Here is an 18,379-nt window from a genome sequence, read left to right on the forward strand (position 1 = left end):
ACAAAGGATTTTCACAAAAACTAACAGGTTCAAAGAACCGAGAAGAACAGAACTCCAAAGAGTCGAGGCGTTAACCGAGATTCACGAAGCAACACGTTCGCGTAAAAAACAGAACTGAGGCTACGGGCATCGTGCGTCCTACTTATCACATCGGATGACGTCGGAGGAGGTCCTCTACGACGGCGCATCGACGCAGAAAAAAGTTTCCGAAGCAGCACAGCTGTGGTGATTACATGTCATAGATATGGAATACGTCGGAGGACCCAATCCCCTCGAAATATCTTTTCTACCATTGGGAAATTTAGTTCTCACAAGGTTAGCTAGAGAAAAGGGCAACCCTGTAACATTAAAAAGGTATATACCAAAAGCTGTCAAAGGATAAAATTAAAAGGACACTATGGAGAGTCTTAAAAATGACACCTACAAAAAGAGTAAAAGAATCTGAGTGTGGAAAAAGGTTCCCACTCACCAAGGGATAGGGAGAAATATTCTACCAGTCCAGCAAAACGTTCTGGGGTTTTCACAAGTGAGGCGAGGTATTTAGCTCTAAAGTTAAAATCTTAACTAACACCTCCCACCTCAGAGGGAGAGGGTATCCCTATTCTCTACCTGACTGGGACCAATCACTGGCCCAGTCACACACTCCTTTCTGTCAGTTTTGGTTTTCAACTGTTTTATATGGCTCTATATGCACCAAGCCCACATTACAACAGAAATACCAAACAATAAAAGATTACAGTAGGTGACCTTTGGGGAATCACCACAACTGGTTTTTACCTGCCACAGTCAGCTGTACGGTGGATCGAATCTCCCCTTGCTGACTATTGGAAGCAATGCAAGTGTAGTTGCCGGCATCACTCCTAGTCACCTTGTAGAACTGTAGAATGCCTGCATTCAGGTTGATGTGAGACGGCATGTTGCTACCATCTGAAGATGAAAAGGAGTTGATTAGGAAAGGCAACAATCAACCTAATCTATAAAGTTATCGGAACTGCTCAAGAGCACTATTCCAGTGCTGATGTTCCTGCCTTGACACAACCACCCAGTAGACATGCTATCTATCCAAGTTATGAAAACTGAATGATGCAGACATACCAAAGTAAATTTAAATAAAAAAGGAAAGCAGGTAGAGCAGACAAGGGAGGCCGGGGAGGAAAGACTGGGAAGTAGACAGCCAGTGAGTGAAGAATCTCCAAGGTGACTGGTAAAGTGAAGCAGCACTAAGTTGCTTCGAGAATATCTCAGCACTGCAGCTGCAGATTCTTGGGATATATTTTCTTTTTGCAACTTTCCCTCCTTGGTTTCCTATGGAGCTCTTCTTTTTGCTCCGTTTATGATTCCGTCCCGACTATAAGGAACAGGTTACCTACCTGTAACTGTTCTCCAGCATGGGTCTGGCATGGATTCACATGCACATGAATATTCCCCGTCAGGCTGGGAATCTTCTGTAAAGAAAGAAATCAGTTTTGTTTCTGAACTGTCTTTCTCCTAATAACCAATCACTTGTTTCTGGGTCATACTGCCCCCAGCCAATGACTGCCCTCTACCCAAGCCCCTCCTCTGGCAGCCATCTTCAGATTTGGTAGCACGTAAAGTGGCAGTAGGACCAAGAGAAGAGCCGCAGAGGGGTAGTAGGGAGGGTTTGCATGTGAAGACCCATGCTGGAGCACAACATTTACAGGTAAGTAGCTTGTTCCTTCTCCAGCATGGGGTTTGGCATGGATTCACATGCTCATGAATACATAGCAGTACACACATGCACAACCATGGGAGGTGGCAAGGCTCAACATTAAGCAACTCTTACCTCCTCACCAGGCCCACCTTAAGGCGAACAGGTTGCACAGCACTATCTGGCCAACTCTGGACTCCTCCCTGGAATCCCGGTCGACGCAGTAGAATCTCGTGAAGGTGTGCGTCGACCTCCACGTAGCAGCCCTGCAGATGTCCAGCAAGGGCACACCAGACGGGAACACAGTGGTAGCAGCGATCGCTCTGGTTGAATGGGCTCTCGGACGGCCGGGCAACTGTTGGTTTGCCAACCGGTGACAGTGCATGTTGCAGCCGGAATGCAATCTGGAAATGGAAGCCTTCGAGAGGGCCTTCCCTTGGGGTTCACAGGTCCAAAGTTCACAAATAGCTGTGATGTCTTCCGAAGGGTCTTCGTGGGGTCCACGTAGAACTTCAGCGCTCTAGCCACATCCAGCGAGTGCAAAGTCCTCTCGGTCGGTGACGAAGGCGACGGGAAGAAAACAGGCAACACCAAGGGCTCGTTAAGATGGAAGTCAGACGGCACCTTGGGCATGAAGGAGGGGTGCGTCCTCAGCACTACCTTCGTCTCGTGGAATGTCAGGTATGGAGGTTTACAGGGGAGGGCCTGGATCTCTCCCACTCGTCAGGCGGAGGTGATAGCCACAAGAAATGCTGTCTTCCACGATAGGAATTTGAACAGTGCCGAATGCAGCGGCTCGAATGGCGGTCCCATGAGTCTGCTCAGCACCACGTTGAGCTCCTACGCCAATGCCGGAGCCTTCACAGGCGGGAATGATCGGAACAGTCCTTTCATGAACTCCTTCACCAGGCGATGGGACCACAGAGATGATCGCCCCAGAGTTAGGGTGTAGCGAGAAATCGCTGCTAGATGGATTTGGATGGAGGTATGAGCTAGCACCGCCTTGGCCAGAGACAGTAAATACGGCAGCACTTGAGGGGCCGTAATCCGCAGAGGGTTGATCTGTGCACGGCACCAGACAGAGAACCTTGTGTCCATAGCACTTGAGGGTCGAGGACGCCCTGCCCCTTGCAAGCACCTCCTTGCAGTCTGCCGGGATATCGTACCCTCCAAACTCTAGTGCTGCAGGAGCCAGGACTGCAAGTTCAGCGACCCCGGGTTGTGGTGGAGGATGGAGCCTCCTTCTCAGGCGAGAAGATCCGTGTCAGTCGGCAGTTTGACTGGGGGGACGTCTGCCTCGGCCACGCCGGTGCGACGAGGATCATCCTGCACAAGGACCATATGAATTGATTGATGGGTCGCAGCAGTAATGGCAACGGTGGGAAGCATACAGGAACAGGCCGTCCCAGGGGAATGAGAAGGCATTGTCCATGCTCCCCGGCTGGGGAAACCTGCTGGCGAACCTCCAGCACTTGGCGTTCATCGCCGCCGCAAACAGGTCGATCTGGGGATTGCCCCATCATCGAACAGGAGATCCATTTGATCCTGCCGCAGTTCCCAATCGTGGCATGAGCGTAGCTCCCTGCTGAGCGAGTCGCTGATGGTTTTCTTTATTCCTGCCAGATGGAAGGGTAACATCCCCTGGGCTTCCATGGATAGGGCTGGGGATCTGGTGCCACCCTGCTTCTGGATGTAGAACATCGTGGTGGTGTTGTCGGTGAAGATCCTGATCACCTCGCCCTTGAGGGACGGAAGGAACGACCGGAGGGCCCAGAACACGGCTCGGAGCTCCAGGACATTGATGTGTAGCGACCTCTCCTCCGGGAGCCAAAGGCCACTTGCGTGGAGATCTCTGGTGTGCACTCCCCATCCCTTCAGGGAGGCGTCCGTTGTCACAGTTTCCTGATGTGCCGGGGTCTGGAAGTCCATACCCGCCGCTAGATGCGTGCAGGTGCCCCACCATCGGATCGCTTGGCAGAAGTTCTCGTTGAGTGAGATCCTGTCTTCGAAGCTGCCTGCATCCAACAGGCTTCGAGGAACTCCTGCAGTGGACTCATCCGAAGCCTGCACAGGCGCACGAGGTAGATGCACGAGGACATCATGCCAAGCAGGGACTTCATGAACCTCACCCTGGCTACGGCCAAGGTCGACAGCCGTTGCACCTTGCCCAGGATGGCCTTCATTCTTTCCTCCGACGGAGAAGCCAATCGCACCACTGTCGAGCCTGGCTCCCAGGAACAGGGCCGACTTGCAACGGTACCAAGTGGGATTTTGCGAAGTTGATCGAGAATCCCAGATCCGTGAGCAGTTGAACGGTCTTCGCTGTGTGGACGATGGCGAATTCTCTTGACCTTGCTCGGATGAGCTAATCATCCAGGTAAGGGTAGACGTGAATCCCTTGTAGGCGCAGCCGCGCCGCTACTGGCGCTAGGCACTTTTAACACCCTGGGCGCCGACTTCAATCCGAAGGGAAGGGCCTTGAACTGGTAGTGCCGTCCTTGGACCACAAAACGCAGGAACTTTCGATGTCCTTTTAGAATGGGGATGTGAAAGTAGGCATCCGCCAAGTCCAGTGACGATAGGAAGTCGCCTTCCTCCAGCTGTCCCAGCACGTGCTGGAGGGTGACCATCCGGAACTTCTGGGACTTAATGTACTTGTTTAGACAACAAAGGTCCAGGATAGGTCACCAACCGCCGGTCTTATCCCTTACGAGGAAGTATCGCGAGTACACTCCGGAGCCCCAGAGCCTCTTTGGGACGAGTTTGATGGCTCCTCTTTTTTTTAGCATCACCCGTACCTCTAGTAGCAGTTGAGGGACGTGGTTTTCCTTCCTGGCCACACGCGGACACCTTTAGAAATTCCAGAGTGTGCCCACGGGCCAAGGCATCCAGCACCCAACGGTCGGTGGTGATGGACTCCCACACGCTGATGAATTTCGCCAGCCGGCCTCCCACCAGGGTGCTCAGGTCGGGGCCCGACGCTACGGCCAGTTCAGTCCTGCTTGGCCACGGCCTTGCCACCTTGGCGACGACGAGATCCTCCTGTCTTGCCGCGCCCTCTGTAGGCTTCCTGCGACGAGGAGCATGTCGCCTGGCGGTACGAGGAGCTGCCGACTAATCCTTTGGAGGCACCTTGCTTGCCTCCGGAGTTCCGAAGGGACGGCCGTCGCTGTTTAAGAACACCCAAGGCCCGGACCCTCTCCGTATCCGCCTTGATGGTCTGCAGTGACTCGTCCACTGTCTTGCCGAACAGGTTGTTCCCGTCGAAGGGCATGTCCAGAACCCTGGTCTGAACGTCCTGGCAGAAATCGGTTGCGCCGACGAAGGCAAATGCCGCTGCCCATCTGTCAAAAACCGGTCACAGCAGTGTCCTGGCCACCGTAATGGCGTGGTCTGAAGCCACCTCGCCTTCCTGTAGGATCTCCAGGGCCTCAGCCCTCTTGTCGTCCGGGAGGAAGTCCAGCAGGGGAGCGATCTTAAACCACAGCTCCCTGTCGTAGCGTGCCACAATCGCGAGGACGTTGGCCGCTTTAATAGTCGTCGCCGCAGACGAGATGACCCGCCGTCCCATGGTGTCCAGTTTCTTCCCTTCGCCGTCCGGCGGGGAAGCCGAAATTGAAGCCGTCGCCCCCGCTGCTTTCTTCATGGCCGCCGCAGAGACAACCGAATCCGGGGACGGCTGTGCCCTAAGGCACATGGGGGCCGAGTCAGAGACCCGGTACTTCTTCTCGTACCAGTCCCTCTTAGCAGGAGCCGTGGACGGGTTCTTCAGGAGCGTCAGCCCCTCGTCCCAGTTGTCGTCCAGTAATGGAACTGAGAGGACCGTCTTCCTCTTGGCCTCACGCCGTTCGTAGACAAAACCTTCTTCTGTTCTACGTGGCAGAGCTGGAAGAGCTCGGATGCCCTGGTGATCATGGCATGGAAGGAGTCAATTTCGTCGGGTGGGGCGGCCCGAGCTGGTGGTATTGGAAGGTCCATTCTGTCACCACCGTAGTCATCCGTCCCCGTTGTTGCCGTCCCCGTTCTCGTCTCATCCCTCAGAACAGGGGAAGGCGATGAAGGCTGTGAAGGCTGGAATGGAGGGGGAGGGGGGATTGAATTCTCCTCTGCTTGCTTGGAGGGCTTCCCGATCGTCCAGGCTCCACTGGATCGTCTGCTGGGTGGTAAGGGCAACCTTGTCCTTATCTCTATACACAAGGCCTGAATCGCCATCAAGATATCTCCTGAGTTGTCCTGTGGGATAGGCACCGGCTGTGATGGGAGAGCTGGTCGGGGAGTAGGAATTCTCTATCCACTCCACGGCTCGTGGCTCCTCGTCGGCACCGCTGTCGCTTTCTTTGTCCGCTTCATCGGGATACTTCACGTAGGACCGGACCTCCTCGAACTTCTTGTTCAAGATCTTTGCGACGCCAGCCAGCTCCTCTTCAGAGTTGCTATCTGTGTCTGTAATGCCCACCGGGCCTCCCTTCTTTTTCCGCCCGGGGTTTCACAGGGGTCTCATCAATGGGCTGAAAAGAGGATTCCCTCCGAGGCGGCAGGGAACCTCCAGGCCCCGAGGTCGCCTCCACTGGGGTAGCCTCTGCAGGCTTCACCAGGCCCGCCACGACTCCCTCGATCAATGCCTTAGCCGGGTGAATCAGGGCCTTTGTGACCTTGGGCATGCCTGAGGCCTTCACCTGGGGGGGGGGTGGGGAGAGGGTCACTGCCTCGCTCCCCCTCGGCTGTCTCCGTCAGGATCGACCGGGACTTTTCCCGAAGCTTATCTGGGTTCTCCGATTTCCTCTTCCGAGCCAGAGCGTTGGCTCGTGGTTGATGGCATCGCTGATAATGTGCCCTGCTTGGCGGTGCCCTCAAAGGTCTTAGAAGACCGCTCAGACTTCTCACCTGCTGCTGGGCTCTTCCCTTCCAGCTAGTTGGTGAGTCGGATACGACGCTCCTTCATAGTCCGTTCCGACATGTTCTTGCAAAACGCACAGTCCTTCTCCACGTGCGTTTTGTCTTCGTGAAGGCAGTAGAGGCATCGAGAATGCTCATCCTCGAAGACATTCTGTAATCCGCATCCAGGGCAACTCCTGAACAGCTTGGATCCGGGCGTCGTGTTTCCTGGGCCATGTCCATGCGGAGTAGGCCTCAAAGATCTTCCGGAATCCTCCAAGAATCGGAACTCTTGGAAAACTTCGCCCTTGAGGGGCGTAGAAAATTCCGACAGGGGTCCCTGTTGATTGGAAGTAGAAACGGTGGACCTTGAGGCTCGATTGACCGAAAAAATGAGGTTCAACTCTTTGAAAAATAGCAAAATGCAGCAAAGGCTCGAGAGCTATAGCACGAGGACACCCAACACTTGAACGTGCGGTAAAAATCTGAAGATGGCTGCCAGAGGAGGGGCTTAGGTAGAGGGCAGTCATTGGCTGGGAGCAGTATGACCCACAGACCAGTGATTGGTTATTAGGAGAAAGACAGTTCAGAAATGAAACAAACTGATTTTTTCTTTACAGAGGATTCCCAGCCTGACGACGGGGAATATTCATGAGCATGTGAATCCATGCCAGACCCAATGCTGGAGAATCTCACTTCTCTTGCCTTTGTGCTCACATGTTCTGGGGAAACGGATGAGTCCATCAGACTAACAGTACTTGGAAACTTTGTTTCTCTTTTGTATTCCTGTATTTTTTTTTAATTGCACACAGTATCTTACAATGCAGTGCAATGGGGATATTTTTTTATTTGCCTCTTTGTTACACTTGGGATTTCTGGTTACTTTTGTGTGTGCCTCAAGATAAGCTGGTGGCAGCAGTTCCATGTTTACCATTTTGCATTATTAATGGTGTGCACTTTTGTGTTTTTTTTCGCATATGGCTTTTGAACGTCGCTAGTGCCTTAAAATGGCCATGCCATGAGATTTTCGCATCTTTGGCTATACTGTAGTTTGGCCACCTTCATGCCCTTTCAGTTCAAGAAGGTCATGCGATTGCCCAGGAGCACTGTTTTCTTGCCTGTGTGTGTGTGGCCCAGGAAGAGGGCAGGGAGTGGCTAGTCCCAGTCCACATCACTGGTGTTAGGGTTAGCATTTTTGGTATTCGCTCACATAAGCCTGAACAATACTTGAACTTTGAAAAGGGTATTTTTTTTCAGAAACCTGCTACGACCATAGACGGAACAATGACTCAGACTCACTGCAGAGTTTTGCTGCCAGCAGCTGTTAAAGCAGGGAGTCTCTCCAAAGCACAGTAACCATAAGGCAGGGTATCTTTCTTCTAGATAACAATGTCACATAGCAGGGTGACTCATAGGTTCTCCTGAAGCACAGTTCAGCTTAAGGCCAGGCATCTGTCTAATAATAAAAATGACGGACTGACACGTATATTATGCCTTTCCTCTCCTTTATATAGGTCATCATGTGATGGGCGCTGGTGGCAAGGGACACTATATCTTATCTACCAGGGCTGTGAAAATAAACACATGGTGCACTTGCTCTTGTTATCTGTGTACATGGTGGTCATTATTACAGAATGACTGTGTAGACATTTCTTCTCTAAATATATTTCCCTTCAGACGGAAGACCGTAGAGAATTTGAACCAGACTGACAGAGTCTGCTACTGGGGAAGATGTGAAACCAGTAGTTGTCCCCGATTGGACAACTATTGGCTGTTTGAATGGTGTAGTTCCTTACTCTCGATGGGCTTGAACTTGCTTCTTGCTCAGATTCTAGATCAGAGGAGTACTCTTGCAGCATTTCTTCAGATTTACTTTGGAGCCAAGAATCCCTTGAAGGAGCGCAGATTGCTGATTGCTCAAAAACGACTCCTGAAGAGGCCCAGCATCCTGTCGTGTCTGGCCCAGTGAAGCCCTGCTCCTCTGCCTGAACAAGGAGGCAGCCCTTCAGAGCCTTCGGAAGTGCTCCTGGAATGCCTGGTGGACTGATCAGCTATTTCATAGGCTTCCTCGCCAAACTGTTGCCATTCCACGTTAAAGCTACATAACTTCAGTGGTTGCCAGCTTGTGCTACAAGTCCCCTTCAGCCCATATTCCTGCTTCCTATTTTAAAGGGAACCTATCCGGAAGATACTGTCACAGCGACTGGAAGTTCTCCTGTTGTCGCCTGCAAATGGTGATCATAGCTGGAACTCATCTTCCTCCATCCTGTGAAGTGTCCTAAGGAAGCCTACATTGTTGGATTCTGCATTTCTTTGCTGACGGGGGTTGCAACCTGCATCTTCACCAGACTGAAGAATTCTCAAACCTGCAACTCCTGGGCACCTCTCAGAGGAACAAAGGGTGTAAGATTGAGCTCCCTGCGACACTTGGATGATGCATGATGACATCTGGGAAAATCTGAGTCTTGGGAGTAAGCAAGCATCAGTGTGCTTGTTCTCCCCCCTCCCCACTATCCTCCATAGGATAACATTGTGAACAAGTCCCTTTGACTCGTATCTCCCCTCTGCTCACTTTTGGTCTTCGAACCTGGGTCTGGTATCCTGTGCCTGGGTTAGTTTTGGGTCTGGAAGAAAGGAGAGAACTTACCTGTCCTTGGGTACGTGGTTATTGTACTTTATTAGTTTGAAACTAATAAACACCAAGAGCCCCCTGCATCCTTTTATAGAGAAGTCGTGCCTGTGAGAGAACTTGTGTTGTAACCTCTGACTTTTGGGCATAAGGCCCCATTCATCTTAGGGCCTGGACTTCGAAAGTTTATTTGCTGATGTCCATTAACTGAATTCAATGGTGATTGTATATATTTTTATTAGTGTATTGTGCGATAGTACTACCTGCTAGATTCAATTTTCAGTGGGTTCTAAAGGCCTAAATAATTAACTGTATTTTTAAAATTGACTGTCTAAATTGAATTACTGTGTGCTAATTTTGTGTGGTCTGAGGGCCCCTAACCCCACTCACACACCACTCCTGAGAATAGCCTTGACTGCTCTCCACTCTTACCTTGATTGGGTTTTGGCTAAACTCTGCGCTCCCTGTTGACCATAACTAGGGTGGCCTCCTAAACTCTGTCCAACAGGCCAGATTATGGGAATCCATCTGCACAGAGGTGAGACAAGAGGTCCAGTGAGGAGTGAGATAACAGGGAGAGGCAAGTAAGGTCCAGATAAATAAGAGGGTAGCATGCGAGTGTGAGGAAGGACCAGGGTGTCTTCAATTGGCACAAATAAGTCAACACCTCTGATGCACACTGGGAATAGGTACAATTAGAAACTCTGGGGGAGCTAGACACAATGGGGATAGGCACAATTAGAAATACCCTGGGGGGAGCTAGACCGATTAGGAATTTGGCCTCTAGGTACTTCACCCAGGCTAGCCTTAGATGGTATGTGTCACTGATCACCAGTGGGGAAGCCTGGCATTTAGGGACACCTGGGCTAGGGAGAGAAAGCCCATGCAAGGCGGGAACAGGGTGCCCACGAGTGTATTCCCAGCCACTCACCCCCTCCCTGCTTTTTTCAGCCTGGTACAATACATTTAGCAATCCGTGCATTGAACAAAAACCTGCTCAAATTCAGATTAAACAATTCGCATATAGCAATCGGTTAAGAAAAAAAAAAAAACCCTTGAACGGTTCTCTGGTTTCCATGAATTGTCTGTGACACATTGAACTTAAAACTCAAATACATTTGGGAACGGTTGGAAAAATTGCAAGGCGCCATTTGTAAGTCCCTTTTGAAGCTAAAGCAATCCATGCTGTGTGCAGCGTCTAGAACAGAATTTGGCCTAGTTTCTTTATTTATGGTTAGAAAGCAATGTTCATAGACGCTTCAGGTAAGTGGCCATGTAAGTAGGTTTAATATATATATCTTCTCAAGTTTCAGCCAGTAAGTTACAGTGGAGCTGGACCCACTGGTGCCCACCACCGAGGCCACATCTTTCCAAGTGACCCTGCTAGAACTCTGGGGTGGACATTATACTACTCTATGTGACGGACACCCTCCATTCATCCAGGTAAGACTTCGATACAACACACCTCCCTTCTTTCTATAAATACTTATATTTATAACAGCTACATTAGTAAAATTATGGAATTTCTTTTTCCACATTACTGCTGTATGATTTAAATAGAGCAGACATTGACGGAACCTCACCAGTTATCGGCATCTATTAAAGCTTCTGAACGTAATCAGTGTTATGATTGGTGTCACAGCCGGATGGTTTATTTATTTATTACATTTATGTAGCGCACAGGCAGCCCAGGGGCATTAAGGGCTGTTACTTGTAAGGAGACTTAGTTACAATGGGTACAGTTGCGCCTTGGGTTACAGTGAGGCGGTGACCTGTGATCAGATATCGGCGGTATCATACAACATAATACACCATACATGATATTCATGAGGACTTGGTCGTATGGTGTTGGTTAGGTGAACAGGGTAGTTTTCATGGCTTTACGACAAGCAGTCAGTGAGGGTTCAGAGCGCAGGGAGGCAGGAAGGCAGGAAGGGTGTTCCAGTGTAAGGCAGCGAGGTACGGGAAGCTGGAGCCCCCTGCTCTGGCTCTATTTACCCTGGGTACTGAGAGCATGTTGGCATAGGGTGACCTAGTGGGTCTTGTGGAGGAGACCGGGTGGATCCTCTGGGATAGGTACACTGGGGCGGTGAGATGGATGCATTTGTGGGTGATGCTTAGCGCTTTGAATAAGATCCTTTCCTTTATGGGGAGCCAGTGGGAAGCTTTTCTAGCAGCGGTGATGTGCTCTCACTTGGCAATGCCTTGTGCAGCCCGCAGGGCACTGTTCTGTATTACTTGAAGCTTCTCAAGGTTTTTGTTGGAGGTCCCTAGGAAAAGAACATTGCAGTAATCCAGCCGTGAGCCAGTTATGGCCCTGGCTATGTTAGTGCATGTGTCTTTTGACAGATAAGGTCTGATTGCGTTGAGGAGTTTTGCATGGTAAGCAGCAGAGGAAGCAGCAGAGGTTTCACGTAAGCGGATCACTAAAGACAATACCTAAGGTTTGTACTTTGTAACACGAAATTGAACACCAGGGAAGGGAACACATTATGAAATTTCGCAAGACTTTAGGTGCGGGGGTATAACGAGACAGACATTGCAGAGTGCCTGTCAACTGTCACAGTAGATGCTTTGAAACATCTGTGTCCTGAGAGTAGACCTTTAATCCTCTTGTTTTGTTCATGAAATTGCCCAACTGATGAACGCTTCTGGTTTGGATTATTACAGGGGCAAATGCTGATCATTATAAGCCTTATTGTTAGTAAATGTGTGGAGTATTTTATGAAATAATGTGAATTATCGGATATTTAGCATACATAGTAAGATAGCATTTTTCTTAAAGATTTGTATTTCAAACCATATGGTTTAAATAAGTAGGTATTTACTTGTGTCGACAAGCCATTGCTCATCAGTCAAGGTATTGATCAACTGTGCCTTACAACAAGTCTATTCTGCCGTATGTCATAGCCTTACTGCTCGGCCTAGTTAACAGGTAAGTTTGGTAAGATGGAGTTTAACCTTGTCCCGTCTAAAGGTGGCTTCCAAGGACCCTGCAATACTAGTAGTTCTGAAAAACCCTCCTAACAGTACGTTGCACTGCATCTTATTACCGGCCAGCTATCCTCCCGAGTGTGAAGCCCTTGGCAGCTTTTACCACTGGGAGAGAATCATCACATGAGAAGCCTGCCACCTACGGTATTAAGGTGGTCTTTGTTTTCCCTATTCATAGGCTGTACCAAAATCCTCATAACGGACCTCAGCACAACAGAAGGGTATTTTAGCCTACATGTTGGGCACCCTACACTGCGATGGAATGGAACAACCCAGTGACAGAAGTAGTGGGTATTTAAGTCAAAAAGATACTGACCTGCTTTTATCCACTTAATTGTCGGCTTTTCACGACCAGTAGCAGAGCAGACGACAGTCACTTCTTTATCAAACTCCATACACTGCAGGGGCTGAGGAGGGGGAGTGAACTTAAGCTTTTCTGAAAGGAACAGGATGCAGGTTACAGTTACCGGGTACTTTTAATTAATATCATAAGCATAGCTCAAAAATAACCATCACATACAATCAATAGCCATCGATTGATACCTTTTCACAAGCTCAGACAAGGACCTCACCCTACCCCACCACGCTTCCTTTTGAGGGTAGAGGCATACAATTCCGAACCAGGGTATGGTAGGATTCTAGTCTTTAGCACACGACATCACATGTGTGACAACATTAGAGTGCACATTAAGAAATCCATAAGCATGATAAACACTTCGCACACTGCAACAGAGTCATCCTTGCTCTCCCTACTAGTCAGTGCAGCACTCAAAGCTCCAAATGTCCATAGATGTGCAAAATCATGATATTTTCACATACCGAGTACATGCACCCGGGCCTGTGCTTCAATGCTCCCAGCAATCGTGCTGCTCACACACTTGTAGACCGTTCCATCGTAAACCTCCACATTGTTGATGCGTAGTGTCCCGTTCTCATAGATTTCAAAACGGGAATCCTGTGAGAGAAAGAGCTTGAATCAGTCCTCAGTCTACACATCAGCTTTTATAGATCCCTTGGTAGTTTGAAAACAAAGCCCACCGCCAGACAGTCGCTCTGCTGTTAGCCAGTCCATAAGGAAACTGCAAGTACATAAGGCGATTTTCCAAAATCATTTTACACTCTGTAGCAAAAATCACCAACATTCTCACCCTAGGGCAATAGTCCACAACAAACCCAGCAGCCGGTTAAACCATTTAAGGAGGAAGCAAACCATACATTAATTCGTAAAGGGTCTCTGAGCAACAAAGGTCCAATAGTACAATGGAATAAAGCACAGTTAAGTTGAAGAACATTTACAAATTGTATGCAGGGAAGACCTTCGCATTTCTAGGTACTCACTTCAGAAATGGGATTGCCATTGCGATACCAAGAGATCCTGGGCTTCAAGGAGGCCTTGGTGAGGCAGTGCAGATAGCCGGGCTTGCTTTCCTCCAGAGAGCTGTCCTTGGGCATTTCCAGCCATTTAGGGATTGCTGTGAAGAACAAAAAGATCATGACAGTCAATCTCCACAAAGGGGAGTGTTAGGGTGATGCATCATTGTTATGCTTCATCCCCTCTCCTAGTGAGTCCCCCTGCACTTTCTGCTGGACTTCTGAAGTTTTTTTTCTTTAAATACTAAACAAGTGCTGCCTTTTTCCATTCATTCATTCATTCATTCATTCATTCATTCATTCAGGCTGTGTCTTTTGGCACTCTATACTTTGTGTTCTACCTGTACTATGGAGGTGGTCTACTCCATAGCTCTTAGAAGGCATCTCTCTTCTTCAACTGCAGCACACAGCTCCTTATGGGCAGTGTTGCTGGGGACCCTCAAGGGCCTCATTTAAGATTATTTATTGATATCTCTATCTTAGGGATAGAGAGATACTTAGTATCTCTCCCAAAATGTTAGATTGTCATTTCACTGGAGGTGTTGTGTGCCAAAGGGTTTACCTAGTATCCCTTCTCTCTGCTCCTGTGATATTTTAGTCACAGACAATCACCTTGTTATGGCTGGTGGCAGTGGACGTGATCTACCAACTATTGTGTATTTTTTGGTACCGCAGGCCATGTCCATAGCCTCGGTGGCGAGCACCAACTTGGGACCCTCCTATTTTCACCATTAGTAGTGTGGTTGTTCTTTGTCAGCTCTTCTACCATTCTGGGAGGGGGAGTCCTGTGTGCGTTTTGCCTTTGGCGGGAACCCTTGGTATCCCCTCCTAGGCTCCAGAGTGTCTGGGCAGACAGGAAGTAGGGGAGGAGTTTTCCACCACCCTGTCCTTTGTCAGAGTGCCTGAATAGGTCCAGCTCCCACAGGGAGTCGGGACTGTCCTTATTGGACAGCAAAACGCACCCGTCTGTAAAATGCTGAGAGAGATTGCAGAGAAGTGCGTGCTGGAACTGTATAAAAGGGGTTTCTTCTGGAGTACATGAAGACCAGAGACGTCTGCAGACTTAGAAACACTGAAAGCGACCACTGCTGCGCTGACCCCGTTTTCTGTGCAGAGGAGCTCTGTAGAGGACTCCTTCCATTTGGCTGGTGGGAGCAACCAGTCACAAGACGAACTTTGAAACAAGCCATCTACCGAGGTCCTAGTATTTCCAGAGCCGCAGAACCCCAATACCAGGAGACCTGCTGCCCATTACAAGTGCATAGTCGTGGAAAAGCTGAATCCATCCAAATCTTTGCTGAACCCGTAAGGACACTTCAGAGATCCGATCCAACTCACCCAGACCCCCTTCATCAGAGCGTTGGATTGCAGGAAGCGAAGGATTGCAGGAAGCAAAGGATATTGACCGGGCAATCTGTGTCCTTAGTTGGTGCTGCAGAAATGGCACCAAAACCTCAGAGTGAACCAGGAAGTTGCTGAAAGTCGTACTACAGGTCCTCCTTTGAGACTGCTGCTAAGAGATCCCTTCCATTGTCCTGCCTTCAGTCATCAGACCAAGGAATCCAGAGGTCGGGTCCAGAGCTGCAACATCGCAGAGCACCCACCACAAGCGTTTTCTTCAAACCTAAGGTACTGTGGGGAAAAAGGAATCGTTACCCGATTCCAAGAAGTCGCTCCAGAGTGTTGGAGTGCACCTAGAGGTGACCAGGGCAATCCCCTCTTACCTCCGAACTAAGCCGCTGCTTGTGTCCTTTCCTCAAGTCCGTTTTAAGGCCTTCCTTGTTAGTTAACTTGCTGTGTCAATAACTATAGACACTGGAAGAAATCCACAGGAATTCTACATAATTCGCTACCTATCGAGACTTCAAGCCCTCTCTGAACTGCCTTTAGCTATTATTGCGTTTTGGGCTTTAAAGGACTTACTATGTGAAGATACCCCCATCTAGAACCTTGACTAGTCATTTACCTCCCTTCAAGTGACTTTCCTATATATATTTGCAGAGTAAATATATTACTGTATAAACCGCTGAAAACCGCATGAGTGTTCAATAACCGATAATAAAATAACATTTTCTTTTCCCTTTCTAATGTTTCTACAAATGTAACTGCGAACAAACACAAAAGTGAAAGTGCTCTTTGAAGTGTATTATCAAGGATTCCTAAGAGTTCTAGTATAAACGTCTAAAGTACTTAAAATTATTCTGCTGTAAATATAAGTTCTATCAAAGTACATTTTTATGATAAGTGTGAGTGCTTCTTTGCTGTGCATGTCCATCAGTGTACTTACCTACAGCTCACATCTTCCTCTTAAGATAAGCCTGACTAATTCTAGAACCTACAGCTCAAGGAGATGGCTGCCTGAAGGCTGAGCTCCCGTACCTGCCTTCATCTCCCTGCATTCACTATAATGGCTGAGGAAAATTCAGGAAATTCAGAACCATCTAAGAGGCAGAAGGTGGAAGAGATCCACTCAGAGGAGAGATGATAAGCTGATGGAACTGATGATCAAAGTAACTACAGACATAGCTGACATTAAAGCATCCTTTGTGCCTTCTGAAGACAGATACAATGAGCTGTCTGGAAATTTGCGAACATGGAAGGTCATTTAACAGTGATGAGGGATGATTCCCAGAAGACGGCTATCCAGATAAGAGATCTAATAGCTCAGGTTAAAAACTGACCCTCAAATGCTCTGAGCAGGAGAATTTCTCCAGGAGAAATATCCGGGAGCTTTGTTTAAGCTGCTTGGTCTTGACCCTAAGACCCCTATGGAAAATGAGAGGGCCCACAGGTCCTTGGGCCCTTGACCAGCACCTGGACAAAGACCTCGACATTTCATCATAACATTTTTGGGGTTTCCAGTGCAAGAGTTGGTGCTAACGAAGGCAAGGGAGAAAGGAGACTTGCTTTGGGGATCTCATAAAATCATGATCTTTGGAGACTTAAGCCGTGATGTGCTGGAAAGAAGGAGAGCTTTTACAACAGCGAAGGAAAAAGCAAAGGGGAAGCACTTAAAATATTTTATGATCTACCCAGCAATTTTAAGGGTGGTGCTTGATGGAACAATGCACTCTTCCACAGAAGCATTCCTCACAGATTTGGATCACCAGCCTATGGAAGAGGCCCCTGTTGAAAGCTCAGGATTAATTTCAAAGAAAAAAAAGATAGATGTACCAGCCCATATTTAGTTTGTAACTTACTTTAGATGTGTTTGAGTTCATTTTTTAAAATATCTATATTGCTTGAATACTACTGGTTTGCTCATTTACTATGTTTGCATTTGGTTTGAACAATACGCGCCTGTTGGTGTTTTGATTTGAAAGGTGCACCGGATATTGCAATACGTAGTATTGCTGGAACTAGAGGAAAGAACCTAGAACAGCGTGGATTACGTGAATTTTGGATTGTGCTTCCGTGTATGGAACACCGTAATAGTCATTGCGCGATCACTCGGGAAGAACGGTGGCGCTGCTGGAGCTTGAACCGACACCCTGAAGAGGGAGGAATCGGCGATGAGGAACTGTAACTATTGACCTTGATGTGAAAGCTAAAAGATAGTGTAACTTGGTGCGGGCGGTGGAAGCAATGATCTGTGCCCCCTGTCAGCAGTCCAGAGTGGGGTGCTGGAATGTTGGGTCCGGTGCATGGATGGGGCTGGTGGGGTGATTTGATGGGCATCGGCGGGGTCGCTTATGACTCTTCTCGTTTTTGGGTCTTACTCAGCTGCTGGATACTTGTCTGACAACCATTCTATTGGGTACTGGCTTCTGTACTAGCTGGGAACCCAAGGTGTGACCCGGCACCATTAGCGATATGCACGATTGGTGAGTTTATTGAAATACTAAGTCTTCATCATTAATATGAATCCTGGTATGTGACACCCATGAATCTAAACTTAACGGGACTAGATACTAATTGCACGTTGAGAGCGGGATGTGCATAACATGAATTTAAAGCGCACAGGTATACAAAAGAGATGACATAGTAGTATAGTGTAGCATGCATACTCAATTGGGTTATGCAGACAAATATGATTATTCATGACAAACAACGCATAAATAGTTTCACATACTAAAAATGGGATCTTGCCCTCCCTGGTATACACACAGCAATATGAAATATAAACGCACAACCCACAGAATGGCTGCGCACCTGGCGCAATTCTTGACCATCAGTGCATGACAATCACTTTAGGAATCACGGCACTGCATCTGGATGCTCTGTGTTATTTGGGTTACTTGCTATTAGTTTTAATCTGACTGATGCTTTGCTGAGTGCTTTGAATGCATGAATTGCACAACACTGGCCCCAAAGTTTGGGTTGTGTTTTAGTGTTACATTTTTAAAGGATCAATAATAATATGTGTCAGGGAATTCCTCTAAAAAGTAACATGAACCAATATTTGAGGGGATGTGGGAGCCTACTAAGAGTATGGTATTGTATTGGAACTGCATGTATGTATTTTTATTTGAGAATGCCTCATGCAAACATTTAATGGAACAGTGATATCATTTACAATGCGCAGACCAGTCAGGGTCTACTGATGGGTTGTGTTCATATACTTACTCATGAAGTGGTAACGGAATGGCTGACATGATCAGGCATGGGCAAATCAAAGCATATAAATGGATATGTTATTCCCAAAGTAGGACTATATAGATAACCTGTATAGAAGTTAAGTGTGGAATCCTATGTGCTAATTAAGATGAGTGTTTGAAGTGTCAATCCATTTCTCTGATAATTCATTTGAGGACACATACTTCTACAGGCCTCCAGTTGGAAATAGGCTATGGAGGCCCTTATTGGAATTCATTTCATTTTGTGGCACTTTGGATCCGATG

The 18,379-nt window shown here is 48.2% G+C and overlaps 1 protein-coding gene across 1 annotated transcript in view; it reads right to left on the reverse strand.

Moving 5' to 3' along the window:
• PTK7 (protein tyrosine kinase 7 (inactive)) overlaps positions 1–18,379 on the reverse strand; it is a 998,735-nt gene that overhangs the window by 368,932 nt on the left and 611,424 nt on the right. Inside the window, exons 8-11 of the mRNA XM_069608884.1 lie at positions 13,506–13,639; positions 12,987–13,122; positions 12,484–12,603; positions 778–927 (exon numbers count right to left, since the gene is read on the reverse strand). Coding sequence (XP_069464985.1) covers positions 778–927; positions 12,484–12,603; positions 12,987–13,122; positions 13,506–13,639 — 540 coding nt within the window. The remainder of the gene's footprint in view (positions 1–777; positions 928–12,483; positions 12,604–12,986; positions 13,123–13,505; positions 13,640–18,379) is intronic.

Source organism: Ambystoma mexicanum, chromosome 4q (assembly GCF_040938575.1).
Source record: "Ambystoma mexicanum isolate Mex_15411 chromosome 4q, UKY_AmexF1_1, whole genome shotgun sequence".
Lineage (NCBI taxonomy): Eukaryota > Metazoa > Chordata > Amphibia > Caudata > Ambystomatidae > Ambystoma > Ambystoma mexicanum.